Below are 17,644 nucleotides of genomic sequence, written 5' to 3'. Positions count from 1 at the left end.
CGTAGATAAGGGAAGAATATTGGAAACTTTCCTCTGACATGTTGTTTTCATTTTGTGATACATTCAGTCCCGGGTCCTCATTCAAGTAACAGCCTACAGTGTTTATCCTGTGACTCACACTTCGACACTAACTGCAGCACTCCAACACAGTGTAGGGGAATCCAGGACCGCTGCTTTCAAATGAGTGGTGGGTCTTCTTTTACTCTCTTCTACTACCTCCAAGTTTTTTAAACTAAATTCTACTTCTGAGATCTGGAAAATCAACCAGTGGATGAAAGTAATGAAATATATTAATTAAGTACAATTGAGGCATTTTTATTATCATTCTAATCCATTAAATTTCAGAGGTAAATAATTTACTTTTTATTACCTTTCTATGTTTATATGACAGCTTATAGTGAGTAGCTACTTTACAGATTAAGATTTTATACTATCATCTTAGCGTCATAGTTAACCATCAAGAAGAAAGATGAAAAGTCCAGCTACATTTTTTATTTCATTTTGTAAAATTAAGCACTTTATTATGATTTTTCAAAACCCGTCTGTAATGTTGTTATTACTTATTACAGCTGTTATTTTTCTTGAAATGCTAAAAGAACATATAGATGTTATTATATTAGTATTTAGTGAAGGTGTTGTTATCATATATATATATATAATGATTTTTAATTGAATACCCCTTATCTACAGTGACGGTTGGGTCCAAGATTTTTTCAACCTTTGGATGCACATCTATGAACGTGTGTGCACCTGATTACAACTTGGAAAACCTACCCTTCCAACAAAATCTTGGTAACGTCACCTCTCAAATGAGCTGCTGCGAGACCAATCTGTGTAATGATCGCACGACTGCCCCAACAAATACAACTACTGCCAGTGATGCCTGTTGTATCCAACTGGGCACGATCCATCTGCTGCTTGGACTGCTCCTTTTCTTTACCCTCTATTAGAACACAGGAAAAAAATGGACGAAACACCTTTGAAGCCACCAGGACTCTGAAGGAATCCATGAACACACAACAGAGGGAAAACAATATTAAATAGTTAACTTATGCTGCAAATTGTACAAATATACCAAGGGCTTGGTTTTAGCTTTGATAGGGACACATTTATTTTGTATCTACAGATAAAGAGCCTGAATCTATAAAAAGAATTCACTGAATATGTGTTTGCTAATATAACTTGGATATAAACTGGATTTGTATCATGACTTTTTTCTCAGATTTTTAACAGATGTTAACCATTACTGTTACACTAAGTTTGTTTCATTATATAACCATTACTGTTACACTAAGTTTATTTCCTGAGGAAAAAGTATGATTATGATGACAAGTATCATTTTTAAACACCTTATAGTAGATTTGAATGTTACTTCAGTAATAATATGTTATAGTTTGAATAATATGAATATATGAATACTCTTCTTCTGTACCAAATATATCAAAATGTTGAAGGATCGCCTTCAATCCGCATTTGCAAAATTTGTCCATGCAGTCATTTGTGAGGGTCATTATGCCAGATGTCAGCATCTTCTCATTAAAGATGTCTCTGAATAACTGTTATCTGTCTGTAATGACATTTAGCTTAGCTAGCTCGCATTCAGGCTACATGCCGTGCAGCCCATACAGCAGGCCGTTGCCCACAGCAGGATCCAGTCCCAGGTGAGCACAGTGCAGCAGCATGAGGGTCAAAGCATGCCACCATAGTACCGCTGAGGAGTCCTGCTGCTGCCACGGCCCCCAAATCCATTCTCACCATTAGCTTAACAGTCTTCCAGGGCCGCTACAACAAGTTGACAGTTGCACTGGCTAATGCAAGTAGCTAGCTAATGCTCAATAAAAAAATAAAAATTAAAAAAAAAGGGGGAAATATAAATCTAAAAAAAATCAATTTTGGACACTGTTGAAAAAACCTTAATGTGATGTAATTTGTTAGTAATGTGTTTAAATGTAGTTTGCAATTTATATATTTACAATTTCATTTCTAATATGCTACTCCTGTATGAATTTATCTATTGCTTTACTGCCAATTCATCACACTTACGTAGAACACAGTGGTAGAGAACTGAAGATGAAAGTTGGAAATGATCATGTGACCAGCGCAATGTCAATATTGTACTCTGGTTGTTGATTAGTTAAGTATAAGTACTGTCATTAAAGTGTCTTTCCATATCAAACTTGAAAGTATTAGATAAATCATTGTATTGTCATTGCAGTTCCAGATTAAGATGTAAGAAAATGTCTATCTACTTTTTGAGGTACTCATTTCTTCATGTCATCTATTCTTTTTCAGTGTGTCACCTACAAAGTTATGTGTGCTTTTCAATATTAACAACTTGCAACTCCTTAATTTTATTTGTGTTTGAAGTCACACCCAGATGGAAAGGGTAAGTGGTTTCCCGCCACTGGAACTACTCTTTACTTCACATCATTGGTGAGTGTCAGTACTGACCTGACAGTGAGGTCACTCATGGTGACAGCGCTGCCATAACATGACATACTGATGGTATACTGGTATTTAATCTACATAAGTAGCGTAATTAACTCCAATATTGAATAGAGGAACTACGGTTACCAGTCACACAACATTCCAGATGATGACGAACAGCAAACACGAGCTGTCCCTCCTTCATACTGTATCTCACACAGTTTCCTCCCAGTCGAATGTAATGTTATTATTGGCTTTGCTTTGCAAGTTTGCATTTTTTCTGCAAAATATTTGCAGAATATCTTCCTCCTGTGCCACCGCGAAATTTAATGAGAATTACTCATTTATTACCCCCGTTGGGTGCGTGCACTCCTCCATAGGCCGTGCCAGATGTAACTGGCACATCGAGCTGCTCTCTAGTTTTATTTAGTTGATCAATACCTATGGTACAGAAACGCACCTTGGGTGTAGACTGCTGTAGACTGCTGAACTCAGTGAACCCTCATCAGTCGAACAGAGCGAGCAGACAGAGATGAGCTCCGTGCCGCAGGTGAACCCCTGGACGCGTCTGCAGAGTGTGGCTGCACGCATCACACAGCAGATCGCACAGGTGAGCTACACAGGCGTAATACACCTGATCGAATCTAACTGTAGGCTGTGTTACTGTAATACCGTAAGGGCCAGAGAAGAACGGTTCAGCTGTGTCAAGGAAATAACAATTCAACAATATAAACACACCCAAAAAGCTACAGGTGAAACTTGTGCATTTCATCCCTTGTATGCTACAGAGGAAGGTGATAATGGTGTCATACAACTATACATATTATATCAGTGGATTGTTATTACAAAAGTGCATTAACATGTTTGCAGTGTTCCTCTGTTGTAGCTGCTGCTGCTGGAGTTCATTTGAACTACTTTACATGGGTCTAGAGTTGACTAATTTAATCAGTAACAAGGCATCATATTTTTATCAAGGTCTCATGATTTGTATGTAAAATTATGTCCTGACATATAACAACTAAATATGGCAATTAAATAAATGCAGTTCATACAGAATGCATTGAAAACATGAAAGAGAAAGGAAAACAGACTAAAAAAACAGTAAAATGCAAATGAATGGAATAGAAAACTTTTCAAAGGAAATTTAAAAAGTTAAAAAACGGAGATATACATACGGAAGAGGATGTATGAAAATGGAAATACTCCAATAGTGCTTAAGTGCAGAGTAAATGTACTACTAATTACCCTCCTGGTACTGTTAGGCTATCTTTACTTGCAACTTCATGGCTGCTTTTGTACATTATATTGTACTTTTACAAACCATATGTCTGATAGCTGATTTAGTTTTGATTTAAAAAATATACTGAATTTTACAAGTGTTAATATTAATACACAATTAGATGGCAGAGCAACAGAAAACAGAGACAGCATGCTCCAGTTAAAGGCACTGAATACAAAACAAAAGTAGATCAGTACTTTGGCCTGACCAATATATCAGTTGATGTGAACTTATTGCCTATATGTGGATCTACTTATGTATTGGTGTGTGTGGTAGCTGATAATTAACAAGAAACTGCACAACAGAAATGCCAAAGGTAGTAAAGGAAAAAAAGATGGGTTGTGCAGCACTGGGTCAAAAACAGTAAAACTGGTAATGTTGAAGTAAAAATCAGTTGCTCTTTAAGGACAGGACAAATAGTGAAAGAGAGACCAGCTCTTAGGATAAAAATAGACAGGGAGGGTAGAACAATACAACCAAACCTAAGAGGGTTTTCTTCTCAGGGAGCAAACAAACCTTTCAAGAAGGTGATTGATGTCAGTTCAGATGATCCACACAGGACGGGGATGGCACCCATTTCATTTGTTCGCCAGGTTGGTGTTTTTATATTTTATCTATGTGTGCTTGTGTGTGTGTGTGTGTGTGTGTGTATGTGTGTGTGTGTGTCCCATGTCTGCCCTGTGATCAGTCTGACAGCTACAAACTGAGTCTGTCTTGGGTCTGTCGTTCCCTGTTTGTTTTCCCAGGTCTTGGCGGTGTGTCTGTACCCTGAGCTCCTCGAAGAAAACACCCTTCCTCTGGATGTCAGGCAGAGGGCGAAGAGGCTTCTGGGGGTTTGCAGTGGAGGGAGCGTTGGTATGTAGAGATTTAAAAGCACCTGGTCAAAAATAATGAATAGATTTCTGATCCATCACCTTTGTCGATGACAGGTTCATACTCGACAGCCACCAGTGGTTTACCACTAGTCAAGAAAAGCATCGCTGACTTCATAATGAAGCGAGATAATGGAGTGAGTTCACACCCAGAGAACATCATCATCTCCGATGGTTCTCAGAAGACTTTGTCGGTATGATTAAAGATATTTTTGGGAATATTATTAGTATATCTTATCAACATTTTGCTGTAAATCTAAATATTATGCTTACAAACATGGTGGTGTTTAGCAGAGATTATTATATCATGTTCAAAATCTTAGTTTAGCATGTTTGCGTGCTAACAGTAGCAGGAAGTACAGCTGTGACTGGAGGAAATGTCATCATTTTTTTACAGGTATTCAGTCATAAACCAAAGTATTGGAAAAATTGACATTCTGACCTATATGGAAAGTTAAGCATCAACGGAAATATCATTCATTGTGAGGGGAACATCTGAACCAAATTTCATGACTATCTGTCACACAGTTCTTAAAACATTTCACACAAAAGCTGACCACCAACCACAGACCACTACAACGTTACCTTTCCACGACGTATTAATTATCAAAAAAAATTGTCAGACTCAACTTTTATCCATCTTACAATACTGTAATTATAGCCTTGCAAAGTTGCTATGGAGACTAAAGAATCTCAGTCTAGTTAATAGTATATCTACCTTCATACTCTATTTAGAAATGTTGAGGGTCTTATTGTGGCTTGTCAGGTCAAACCTATTTTGCAAATAATATTTTAATGTGGTATCACATTAGTGTACATTTTAGCACGTTGTTAATTGCATTGCATTGTCATTTGTTGTGTTTAGCTGGTTTTACACCTGATGGCCAGTGGGACTGGGGTGACTCAGACAGGTGTGTTAACCCCTGTGCCCTGCCCGCACACACTGCCCATGCTGACAGATATGTCAGGGGTGAAACTGGTGCCGTACCAGCTGAAAGAGGAGGCGGGCTGGACTGTAGAGCTGGAAGAACTGCAACAAGCTTTGGCAACTGCTAGGGGGGACTGTGAACCCAGAGCCATTTACATCAGCAACCCAGGAAACCCCACAGGTCAACAACACACAGCAGCTACATCAAGTGCACCCCCCTCCTTTTTCATATTTGCTACTCACTTTTATTTGTCCTCCTAGGTCATGTGCAAGACAGGAAGACAATGGAGAGAGTGATTCGATTTGCTGCAGCGGAGGGCCTCGTCCTATTGGCTGAAGAGGTGGTTATTGGATACACAGTGAAACAGTCATCTAAAAGACTTTAGTTCAGTCTCACACCAGCTCATTTTTTCGTGTCTTCTCGGACCTTCTAGGTGAATCAGGACAGTGTGTACGGGCAGGGCAAATACTTTATTTCCTATAAGAAAGTCCTGTTTGAGATGGGGAAGAAGTACGCAGAGAAAGTGGAGTTGATCTCCCTCCACTCGATATCCTCAGGCCCCATGGGAGAGTGAGTTTGACTTTGATTTTTCTTTAAGAACAATCCTGGATTAGCCCAGTCTGCGACCTTAACACTCACTACTTGCTGATTTAACCACATAAACCAGGTGTTGGCAACCTTTTTCTATGATGAGTATCAACTTACAAAGATGAGGACGGTCAGTGTGACAAATGCGTTTGCTAATATGCAATGTGTGATTTTCAATTTTGCACTGATAGTTAGTTGCACTACTACTATCGGGAGAAGCTCGGTGTCCTCTTGCGACAAACCCGAACTCCCTAACTTGTCCAACTGAGCTGACAAAGCCTGCTAGATTTGCCATGTTGCGTGCACATTGGTGCAGTGACGTTCTTTGCAGGATCATTACTCATTGACACCTGGCTCAAGGACCAATCGCCATCGTTATATCATCATGTCAACATTCATTTATCGTGCTGGTTTAATCTGTTTTATCATTAACATAATTCTGCACCCACTAGTTGTGGGATCCTGCTAGGAAGCCGAATACACAATATGCCGAGAGTACTGTTTAAAAAGCACATGGTCTTCAACACATCATAGACATCAGGTTTGGTAAGAACTACTACAGGACATACCACTTGATGGATCAGATTCTTCTTGTAAACATTGCAAACACAACTCCACTTCAGAAAGATTTTTGTAAAAGTCTATTTACCAGCATCTACAAAGATAGGTTCATGATCAGGTTTATGATCACGATCTCACAGATGTCTGCACCCAACTCAGAATATAAGAAAGTTTGGATCCTATTATTCCACTCAAATTTTCCTGCGTTCTTTGGTGCACACGCTGTGACCTTCCACCGACACAGTCTGACACCTTTTAGTAAAGAAAAACAACAGAGCAGAACCAGGCAGTTACATCAATGGAAAACTTAACACATTCTGTGGAAAAAAAATAGAGCAGGAAAACATTTTAACCTGCAGACATCTGTGTTCTCAGGTTAAGCAGTGTGTCGTGAGCCAGTGTCACAGATGTGGCTAACCTTTGCTATAATTTAACCCCAAAAATTTCATTTTTAAGATGTTTTCAGACTGAATGCAAATTGAATGTTAAAGGTTTACATATGAGGTTGATAAAAAAAGAAAACATGAAAGGACAGATCAAGGTTAAGGTTGAAGAGAGTTCTTAGATGTGTTTTATTAAAAGGATCAGTTTGACATTGCAGATGAATTATTAAACATGATTCTTAACCAAACCAGGTGTCAAAGTCCTGGTTTTGGATGCCCAACATCCAACCTGCCCAGTAAAATAACTGGATGACAACATGATGAAAGTGAATCATCAACACAGCAATTGTGTTGGCTATTGCTTTGTAAGGGAAAACAATGTAGCGCAGTTCAAACTGAGCTGTAAATGCAGACTGTACTCATGGGTGATTTACATTGTATAATTTCAACAACTGTCTGTCCATCCTTTAACTACTCTGCTCATACACCGAACTTACCTTGGGCCCTGTAATATAGAAAATTCACTTTAAATTTAACCTGAATGTCTCTTCAACCTTAACAAAAACTAACTGTATCTTTTCTCTCCGGTGACCCGTTTAACTCCGCGCTCACCCTGTGTTTAGGTGTGGTCTGAGAGGAGGGTATATGGAGGTACTTAACATCGACCCAGCAGTGTGTAAGTATTTAAGAAACATTCAGCTCACTTCCAGCCCTGCAGTTATTTCACAGCTCGCTCTGGAGGTGATGGTCAATCCTCCCACACCTGGAGATCTTTCATATAAAACATATGCACGGGTAAGTGGATGAGACAAAGCTCTCCTGACTCTGAATCTCAAGTCTTATTTGCTGAACAGCCCATAAAACACTGTGATTGTCCAATCACAGTGTTATGAAATCTGGCATATAATCACCATACAAAGTTAATAAGGCACATGTCTCTCTCAATTTTATCTCTGTTTTAGTTTCCACTAAAACACCAGACTAAAACATCTGGCTCTTTGTTTATCTGTTGGGTATTTGCTGCTGGGCTGAGACAGTGCAATGGATTCATTACCTGATTGTTGTCTCCATCGTAGGAGATTCTTCACACTCAGACAACGCTTTCCCAGAATGCTCAGCGGGCGTGTGAGTTCTTGAATGGTCTACCAGGGATAAACTGTGAACCAGCGATGGCAGGAGTCTTTCTTTTCCCCCGTCTGCATTTACCACCGAAGTTGGTAGAGGAAGCCGAGGTGAGAAAGCAACGGTCTGCACTGCACTTTACTGGACTTTAAGCCCTCAGGTTGCACCACAGTATGTGTCTGTCATATTTTAATTTATTAATACTTTCTGATTTTGTGATTGACTTGGATCAGTAATGTTTCACATCCATATTTTCAGTCATGTTCAGTTAAAAAATGCCAAACGCTAGATGTCGTTTATAGAATTATAAAAGAAATTATGATGTTGTGTTGTGTTGTGATGTTTTCTGATGTTGCTTATTTATATCTGTAGTATTTGTTTTTAGAAGTAAAATATTCTTTGGCTTATTTAAATTTTAATTATTATTAATTAAACCTGCAATTAAATGGTACAAAGCAAACCGATTAGGCCACTCATACTTGTGTTTTATGAATATATATACACTGTGTATAGTTTTACTTTGACACCTGTTGAAATATAGAATCTAATGTCTCATTTCACAACAAACTGAGGAACAAGAAGAAGCATTATCTCTGACATTTGAGTGAAAATCAATCATCAAGACATATTTAAGCAATAATTTAATGACTCAGAATTACACAAAAACAACAAGTGCATAATCCAGACGTGCAGCAGGTCATAAACAAGCCTTCATAGCTGAAAGAAATTGCTGTTCTCCCCATGAATTCCAGATGTTAGGACTGCAGGCAGATGTGTTTTACTGTCAGAAGCTACTGGAAGAAGAAGGTGTGTGTTTGGGGGCGGGCTGCGAGAACGGACAGGATGACCAAAACCACCACATCAGGTGAGAAGGAAAGCTCTTAGTGTTTTAGAGTCTGCAGTGAACGTCAGTGTCTGTGTGTAGGTTGAGTTTTAGATCTTCAGAGTCAGCACTTTTTTGGGGAAGTGGGGACAGTTTTTGAACGTGAGGGCATTTCTGGTACGAGAGGACCTGTTTTTAAAGTGAGGAACGTTTTGGAAATGACTGGCACTTATTGAAATTATAAGAACATGAGGACATTTTTACTATGTGGACATTTTGAGAAAACCAGGATATTTGGTGAAAATCAGGACATTTTAGAGAGTGAGGCGCTTTCTAAAAAGAGTGTGAGGACATTTCTGGACATAAAGGTAATTTCTGGAAAGTTTAAAAAAAATGAAAGAGGGTGTTTTGTAAAAAAGTTTGGGAAAGTGATAACTATGAAAGATTTCGGGTTTAAGTCGTTACATTTTATATCTATTTTAGTTAATATTTTGTCATGGTGAGGTCATGCTTGTGAAGCGGTGTCACAGCCTGTTTTCAGAGCTGCTGCACAAATACAGGCATTATCACCGCTATTATCTCATTCACCAGAGTGTGTCACCGGAGGGTATGTAGGTGACACTCCCGTCTGAGGGCTAGTAAAGGGATAACTCCTGGTTAACAGTCTGAAGTCAGGTCATGTTCAGGGGCCACTTGCACAGAACACCACAGTTTTCTTCTTCAGTATAACACTTAAGGTTTAATTTCTCCTTAGCTGAGGGAGTTACTTAAGGGTGTCGCATAGAATCCCTTCAAAGGTATCCTTAGTTAAGTAAAAAAAAAAAAAAATCAAGGCATTTGCAGCAGTGAAGGACATTTAACTATGGTAAAATTCTACTGTTTCCATGGAGACCAATTGTTTGTTGGCAATAGCTTGTGATACCTGTTCTCACGTTTTGTGCAACTATTTTTATTTTAAGGAAATTTTAACTCGGACTTTAAGGAAAATCTTAACTTAAGGTGTTTTGAGCGACTGGACGCAGCTTTAAGCAGAACATGAGTGTGTGCATGTTGATGCTGAGTTGTGTGTGTTTCTTATTCCCTCTCGCGCTGTGTGTTTTGGCTCCTCATGACACTCTGGAGGAGGTCTTGGCACGTCTGCGCTCTTTCCACCTGCGCCTGCTGTACAGGTTTCCCTGACAGAAATGTCAAGGACACACAGACTGTGGGAAAAAATACCGAAGCATGGTTTCCACAGTCGTCTCTCACTGACAATAACTTTTACCTGCAATCTTATAAACGAACACTGTTATAAAGGTCATTTCCTGATCCTGAAAAGACCAATAATAGGAACAAAATTAGTTCTTGACAACATAATGTTACCATGTAAAAAATAATATAAAAACTGAAGATGTAAACCGTGTTGATATCATTCAATGTTTGAGTTACACTTCCATCCAGAATAAACCTCCATAAATCAGCTTATAAATATTGATAATAGAATAAGAGCATTCAGAACTTGACTTAGAATCAACAGGTTTTTAAATTTTCTTCTGTATCACATTAATCCAGTGACAGTTCTCTGTACATTCATGTGTACACTGCAAACAGGAACTGCTAATTGCTCATTTGGCTGCTTTCAATGGAGCCAATGTGACAAACTATAATTAATATAGGCAAAAAAAAAAGGGCCAGTATCGAGCTGTGGCTGTGATTATAAGAGCACATGTGATTATGCTTTTACAGGGTCTCTCTATCCTGGTGGCTCCTTGGTTCCCAAATAAATTCACTGTATTTATTAATGAATCCATTGCTATTTATTCATGTGTTAACTTTTGTAAAGGTGATATTGTACAATTGTGACATGTAGTCACTTTAATTTAATTAAATCCAAAGAACTTTATTTATCCTCAGTGAGGCAATTCAAAGTCTGCACATGCACAAACACATTTGCATGTCAACAGACTGTATGATAAAAACTAAAAACAATACATACTGGACACATCTGGAATTTAAAGTTAGATAGTTTCCAGTAATTCATGTTTAGAATATATATATATTTTTTGAGATTGTGTGTATTTGACAATGAATTGTATAAAATGTGGTTTAAATTACTTTACATCATGTTGATTCTTAATGTATAATATAATAATGTATTAAATTTTGAAAATATCAATACAGTTTGAAAAAGAAATAAATAAAAATTAAATCATATTTTGACAGTTCTGCATTGTCACTTGTTTTCCTCAGCTTTTCTTCAGGTCTGATCCCAAATGTTTCATCAAATTATAGTAACATGTTTGTTTTTTAACACCTCACCCCCTGTGTAGTGTATCTAAATATAAAATATCTTTCAAATACTTCTTTATATTTCTGGGTGCATTTCTTACTTTCCTCTAGAGGGGTTATGTGAGGACAGGTGACACAGATGCAGCGTGGGATGTAGATTCCCAGGTCAAAGATTGGACTGTGTTTGTGTGTGTGTGAGCTCTGAATATTGAGTGTATTTCCAGAGTATAAAAGACATTCAACACTCAGACAGTCAACTCTGTGGATATCATGATGAAAGTGGTCCTAGTCCTGCTGTTTGCTGCCTGTGGTGAGTCTCTGTTGATTTAAACCCAGTCCGCATCATTTAAAAAGGTTTCTTCTATTATTTTTCCCATTAAAGGTTTTTACTCATCTGATTCGAGGGTCTGAGGATAGAGATTTAAAATTCCAAGAAGCAAATTTGTGATTTGTAATATTGGGATTTATAAATAAGATTTCACTTGACTTGACCCTGAAAGGTTCATAAATTTATAGTTCCATTTTTACAAGACTCAGCTGGACACAAACAGGAGGGAACAGTACATTAGTTGTGGACTCTTTCAGCGTGTGTGGCTCAGTAAAGGTGTACTTGTACTGTTTGATGTATCTCAGTATTAGATCTGAGCTGTATCAGCCTTTTTAACATCCACATCTCTCTGTGCTCCAGCTCACGGGTGCGGCACACCCACCTATGAGCCCGCCGTGAGCCGCGTGGTGAATGGGGAAGACGCTCGTCCCTACAGCTGGCCCTGGCAGGTGAGCTGAGGATAAAATTCATTATTTGGCAACGTAACATGAGATGATAAAAAACTGCCAACAGCCACACATTTTATTATAGCATATCTAGTAAAGTAGCTTTTAAATATGTCTGGTTGTTTTATATGGAGGCCGAGAAATGCAAATATTTTTTATCCCGTCATGTTTTAGATAAGTGAAGACAATGTTAGAAATAAATGAGCAGGTCTGCTGCATATACACTCATATCACACAACAAGTATGTGATTCATTAAATGGTTTTAAGCAGGTTTAATTACCTACTGTAAGTTATTTTCCTAATAAGATAAGTGATGTGTGTGTGTGTTTGTGTGTGTGTGTGTGTGTAGATCTCTCTGCAGTACCTCAGCGGCTCCACGTACCGACACACCTGTGGAGGAACTCTGCTCGCTCCCAACTGGGTCATGACCGCTGGACACTGCATTGGGTGAATCTCAGTTCACCGCTTGTTGTTTTATATCATTATGTGACAGGATGGTTTTATCTGAAGTGTGTGTTTGCATGTGTGTGTGTGTGTGTGTGTGTGTGTGTGTGTGTGTGTGTGTGTGTGTGTGTGTGTGTGTGTCAGACCTCGTACCTACCGTGTGGTGCTGGGGGAGTATGACCTCACCAAGGAGACGGGCGATGAGCAGATCAGAGCCGTGGAGAGGATCGTAGTTCACCCTCGCTGGGACGATAACTGCCTGTCTTGTGGGTAAGAATTCAAACTGAGCTGTTTATTTAAAATGGAAGAAAGAGCTCGAGCAAATCTTTACACAACCTAACTGCCACAGCAAATAATGTTTTGTAGGACATGTAAGTGAGCAAACAAATTTAAAGCTGCAGCAATTCACTTTTTGGCCACTTGGCGGCAGAGGGATTACAAAACAAGCTAAAAACCCACACTTCTGATATACAGTATTATACCATTATAATGTGACTGTTTTTTTTTTTAATTCTTCCTTTCCCAGTGATCCTTCTCTCTATCTTAATACGTTCTTGGTGTTTTCTTCTTGCTCAGTAATGACGTTGCGATGATCAAACTGGCGTCCCCCGTCGTTCTGAACGACAAGGTGCAGCCTTCCTGCCTGCCAGTGAGCGGGGAGATCCTGCCTCACAACTACCCCTGCTACATCACCGGCTGGGGGAGACTCTACAGTGAGTGTTTGTGACGTTAGCGGCACGCTGATTATCAGCTGCACATCTGTTGGACATGCTGGCCGCGTGCTACTTGCAGCTCGCCTTCCTGTTTGCTTGTGTTGTGTGTATTTGCAGTGCGTGTGTTTTGATGTTTTTTCTTAAGTTGTAGTGCATTGAGCTCTCAGGGTCACAGTATTTAACCAGATTGATATTCAGATTTAAGACCATGTTGACATAAGAATTAAGAAAACAAAGCAAAATTATATCAAACCATTTTTTTCTCATTTATACTTTTATCCTTGCTTTTTAACACCATTGATTTCACTCATTCTTGCTTGTGTGTGGATAAAATAAACAAGATGTGTGTTAATGAATGAGCTTTAGAGGTGCTGATTGTTAAACTTAGGATAGTGCCAGGCTAGCTATTTCCCCCTGTTTCCTGTCTTTATGCTAAGCTAAGCTAAACAGTCTTCTGGCTATAGACTGATTTCCTGTACAGACATCAGAGTTGTATCAATTTCCTCATCTAACTCTCAGCAAGACAAGAATTGTAATGTCCTTCCTTTCCTCCTCTAAATACCCATGAGCACAGTCGGCCCCTTTACTGAAGTATTTTAACCATATTTGTATTATTTGCGTCTGAATCTTTCAGTTTCATAAATTTTTCTTAACAACCACGTCCCTCCTGCAGGCGGTGGGCCCATTGCCTCTAAGCTCCAGCAGGCTCTTCTTCCTGTGGTCGGCCACAGCGTCTGCAGCAGCAGCAGCTGGTGGGGGGGCACTGTGAAGACCACCATGATCTGCGGCGGCGGTGACATCCGCTCTGGCTGCCACGTACGCACATTTCCTTTAATCGAGCCGTCGCGACACAAGCAGGCTCTCGTCTTCACTTGACCTCTGTCTGTGTCCACAGGGAGACTCAGGCGGTCCACTGAACTGCAGGGGCGGTGACGGCAAGTGGTACGTGCAGGGGGTGACCAGCTTCGTCTCCTCCCGAGGATGCAACACCCTCATGAAGCCCACGGTGTTCACTCGCACTTCTTCCTTCACCCAGTGGATCAGTGACGTGAGTTTCCAGTTACACGTGAAACACAGACGGGTGACGAATCTTTGAAATAGAAAAGTATCCTCAGGAGTTGGACCGACACGACTGTCCAGAACACAGATTCACATACATATAGAACACATATTCTCCACATCTCTGGAGCTTATAATGTTTGAAAACACAATCCCTCATTCTGTGTTTTGATGATATAGTAAAACTGGGGCTTTGGGAAAAGATTAAAGGAAAGATCACTAACCCTAACCCACTTCACTTTTACTCTTAGTCAGAAACTTAGACATGAATGCAGTTCATCAAATTTCCTAAGATTTAAAAATGCCCTAGATAACATCAGGGAAGAGTTGATCCCGAAGTGAGTGCAGGAATCAGGTTGTTTAACCCAATTATTTCCATTTCATTTGGACATTGGCAGGATGTTAAAGCACTTCTTTTGGCACAGCAGTGGAAATAATGATTTCTCAGATGTGTACCAGTGGAAAAAAAACATCAATTTATTTATTTATATTAAATCTGTCTAGGAATTAATGAGCTTTAGCACCTCCCGAATTAGTTCGGAATTACAACCTACAGTTAAAAAAAACTTGGTGAGTATTTAATGGGCTGACTCCAGTATTTCTAGAGTCTTATCTGCTATTAGGCCGATTATAAATAGACAAGTAGAGTTAGAGCTTCCTGTGTGGGTGAGGCTGCAAACAGGCCCGGAGGGTATAAATGACAGAAAATATAATTAAACATTTAACTAGCTAAATCACATACAAATAATTACACATTGTTTTGGTACTATTTTTTGTTGTCTGGTCAGATATTAAAACAGCTCCTCATTTGACCTGCAGAGGGAATGAGTTTAGTGGCTAAATGTATGTGTTCTTACCTTTTTTAATCTTTCAGACTATGCTGCAGTACTGAAGACCTGGAGCCTTCTGGCTGTCAATAAATCAAATTCATCAATCACAGAGAGCCTCAGGTGTCTTTCACTTTCTTTCTCCCAAATCTAGACCACAAACTCTCTGAGTCTGTTTTCAAAATAAAAGCAGAAACTGAAAATTGGAACTGATATCTTTGATCATTGATGGATGTGATGCACAAAGACGCATGCAACTCCTCACAGCTGGAGAAAATGTAAAGTAACTGTGTGGATGAAGATGAATCAGGAACCTCTGAACACCTCAGAAATATGTGAAGTCTAACTGGCAGCATCACTCTGATCAAAGTTTCCTCTCTTAGATAAAAGTTTCCTCTCTTAGATAAATGCCTCAGTTATGGATCTGTGGATAAGTGCATTCTCTGACCACAACAGTGTACTGTAAAGATTAGTGCATAAGTCATGGACAGACTATGACACAGTGGGCCCGTGGACACAGACGTGTAAAAGGCCCCTCACCCGTCCTACATCCTCCCTGATGGCCACAAACCAAGTGTCATTTGTGTTCATTTTCTAGATGTTTTTTTGCCTCTTTTGGGATGTTGGTGTCTCTTTAATGATGTATATTTCTGTAATTGTTTTGCATTTCTTTTTCGAAAGTTGTGCATCGCTCTGTGGCCGTTTTGCATAATTTTCCATCTCTTTGTTGTAGATGATTTGTATCTCTTTCTAGACATTTTCTGCCTCTTTGTGGATGTTTTTTTTGGTATTTCTTGCTGGGATATTTTGCAGGTGAAGACCAGGGACCCTGTTCATTCATCCATATATATAAAATACACTGTACACAATTTAGTCTGTATGAAACTGGGACACGGGCAGTGTAGTTGTGAAGGTGGTGTAATGTCAGTGTGTGACCACAGGGTGTCAGTGTGAGCTCTTGCAGTCTGTGGGCAGGTTTTGTTGGAGGCGGCTGGTTGCTGTTTGCTGATGAGAGGAGGAGGAGGAAACATGAGTATGGGCTTGAATGTGAACATAAAGAGAAAAAACATCATTCATTCATCAAAATGAGTCTAATGAAGCTGCACATGACTGAGGTGAATGAGCAGGAGGCAGCTGCTGTAAGTAAAGAAACCTCATGCAGGTGAGTGAACCAAATGAACTGATTCTCTCTCCAGGTATGAGCTACACTTGAGTGCAAAAGATTAAAGTCAAAAACAGCAGCGGGATCTGGCTTTGTTTGTGATGGGGGGGTGGGGGTGGGGGTGGGGGTCTCCTCCATCCTTCTTCTGCCTGGAGTTGAGCCGAGTGAATAAGTGAGCCTCAGATCACAGGCCATTGGCTGGCTGCTCATTACTGAACGATGCATTAAATCCTCGGCTGTAAATAATGTGATAACTGGTGAGAGCTCAGCTTCACCCAAAGGAACGGACGGCCATCTTTCCTTTTTTTTTTTCCCTCTCTCTGTTGCTTCATTTCTCTCTTTATCTCTCTTCTCTCTCCATCCTTTCACAAGGTGTGGACTTCAATTTTGCACATGCTATGTAATTATTCCACCCCAGTTGCCCCAGGGAGAGTGAGAAAGAGAGAGAGAGAGTGAGTGAGATGGCTCATTCCTCAAAAGCAGGAGCCCCACAATCCTACCCCCAACTCCCCTCCCCCCTCCTCCCCCAGCCTCAGCACTCAGCTCAGGGTGCTCCACTGCAGGAGGCAGAGGGAAACCACAGCATCATTTCTACGGCTTCACAGAAACGTAGAATCAGCAGCTTTACAGGGAGAGAAAACCAGAGCAGGAAATCAGCACACACACACACACACACACACACACACACACACACACACACACACACACACACACACACATAAGGGAGGAGTAAACATTGGGAAGGAGTGACACAGGTACATTTACTGTCATGGAAAAAATATCCTTTATTTCATCTACTTCATGTTTTTGCCAAAATGTTCCTCATCAGAATTGATGATGCAGGACAGCATGAAGCCTTTTAAGGTTAATCTGTGATATATAAAACATGTGTTTTTATTTATTTATTGTATTTACAGGTCGATTAGCATTAATACACAAAACTGTTACATAACCATCCTACTCAGTGGCTTGTTTCCCCCTAAGATGAATAGATTAGATAAGAACACATTTTAAAAAACTGAGGTTTATTGATCTTTTACTGAAATTTGCCAGACATGAAAAGCTCCCTGCTGTGGTCAAACTGTCTCGTGCATAAAACTTGTCTCCTGCAGTCCATGATTTGGAAAATACACAGTATACAGGATGGCGTTTCACCCGGTGTCTTAAAGTGAAAAATCTGCATCTCTAACTTCTTTAAATCTCACCCATGGTAGCGCTGCTGTAGGTGTGTTCTGGTCTGTACTGGACTCCAGATTATACCTCTGAAAGCATTTTTAGGATCTTCATATCACTGCAACAGCTGTTGACACGGAATTGGTTCAGATTTCTGGCTCCAAAGTGCAGCTACAGACCTTATATTCATTTTCTTAGGCCAAAAAATAGAAAATGCAATAAAAATCTCTTTCCATTTC

General features: G+C 39.7%; 3 protein-coding genes across 3 annotated transcripts in view; all 3 read left to right on the top strand.

Annotated features, from left to right (window-relative positions):
- The window catches only part of LOC111671796 (uncharacterized), an 8,511-nt gene extending 7,467 nt beyond the window's left edge, over positions 1 to 1,044 (top strand). Inside the window, exons 6-7 of the mRNA XM_023429002.2 lie at positions 68 to 187; positions 691 to 1,044. Coding sequence (XP_023284770.2) covers positions 68 to 187; positions 691 to 950 — 380 coding nt within the window. The 3' untranslated portion in view covers positions 951 to 1,044. The remainder of the gene's footprint in view (positions 1 to 67; positions 188 to 690) is intronic.
- A 1,915-nt stretch (positions 1,045 to 2,959) lies between these two features.
- On the top strand, positions 2,960 to 10,748 carry LOC111671698 (alanine aminotransferase 2-like). Its single transcript, XM_023428863.2, has 11 exons — positions 2,960 to 3,037; positions 4,210 to 4,299; positions 4,453 to 4,561; positions 4,636 to 4,772; positions 5,444 to 5,687; positions 5,768 to 5,847; positions 5,941 to 6,077; positions 7,663 to 7,834; positions 8,116 to 8,271; positions 8,914 to 9,029; positions 10,076 to 10,748. The coding sequence occupies exons 1-11, from the start codon at positions 2,960 to 2,962 to the stop codon at positions 10,161 to 10,163; spliced, it is 1,407 nt and encodes a 468-aa protein (XP_023284631.2). The 3' UTR covers positions 10,164 to 10,748.
- A 716-nt stretch (positions 10,749 to 11,464) lies between these two features.
- Positions 11,465 to 15,182, top strand: LOC111671767 (proproteinase E-like). Its single transcript, XM_087180039.1, has 8 exons — positions 11,465 to 11,562; positions 11,941 to 12,029; positions 12,377 to 12,474; positions 12,616 to 12,741; positions 13,048 to 13,184; positions 13,858 to 14,000; positions 14,080 to 14,232; positions 15,118 to 15,182. Exons 1-8 carry the CDS (start codon positions 11,523 to 11,525, stop codon positions 15,133 to 15,135), a joined length of 804 nt encoding a protein of 267 aa, XP_087036165.1. The 5' UTR covers positions 11,465 to 11,522; the 3' UTR covers positions 15,136 to 15,182.
- Positions 15,183 to 17,644: the final 2,462 nt, after the last annotated feature.

The sequence above is a fragment of the Seriola lalandi genome, unplaced genomic scaffold, assembly GCF_002814215.2.
Source record: "Seriola lalandi dorsalis isolate HSWRI2012SDOR001 ecotype SW California unplaced genomic scaffold, Sedor1 jcf7180002054885, whole genome shotgun sequence".
In the NCBI taxonomy this organism is placed as follows: Eukaryota; Metazoa; Chordata; class Actinopteri; order Carangiformes; family Carangidae; genus Seriola; species Seriola lalandi.
This window is presented reverse-complemented; position numbering and strand designations above follow the sequence as displayed.

Bases quoted from the DNA above. Each gene is read 5' to 3' on its own strand.
- LOC111671698 (XM_023428863.2), top strand. From the start codon at position 2,960: ATGAGCTCCGTGCCGCAGGTGAACCCCTGGACGCGTCTGCAGAGTGTG. The intron at 5,848-5,940 runs GTGGTTATTGGA...CGGACCTTCTAG, and splicing joins TCGTCCTATTGGCTGAAGAG to GTGAATCAGGACAGTGTGTA. The intron at 9,030-10,075 runs AGAAGGAAAGCT...CCCTCTCGCGCT, and splicing joins CAAAACCACCACATCAGGTG to GTGTGTTTTGGCTCCTCATG.
- LOC111671767 (XM_087180039.1), top strand. From the start codon at position 11,523: ATGATGAAAGTGGTCCTAGTCCTGCTGTTTGCTGCCTGTG. The intron at 12,030-12,376 runs GTGAGCTGAGGA...GTGTGTGTGTAG, and splicing joins CCTACAGCTGGCCCTGGCAG to ATCTCTCTGCAGTACCTCAG. The intron at 12,475-12,615 runs GTGAATCTCAGT...TGTGTGTGTCAG, and splicing joins ACCGCTGGACACTGCATTGG to ACCTCGTACCTACCGTGTGG.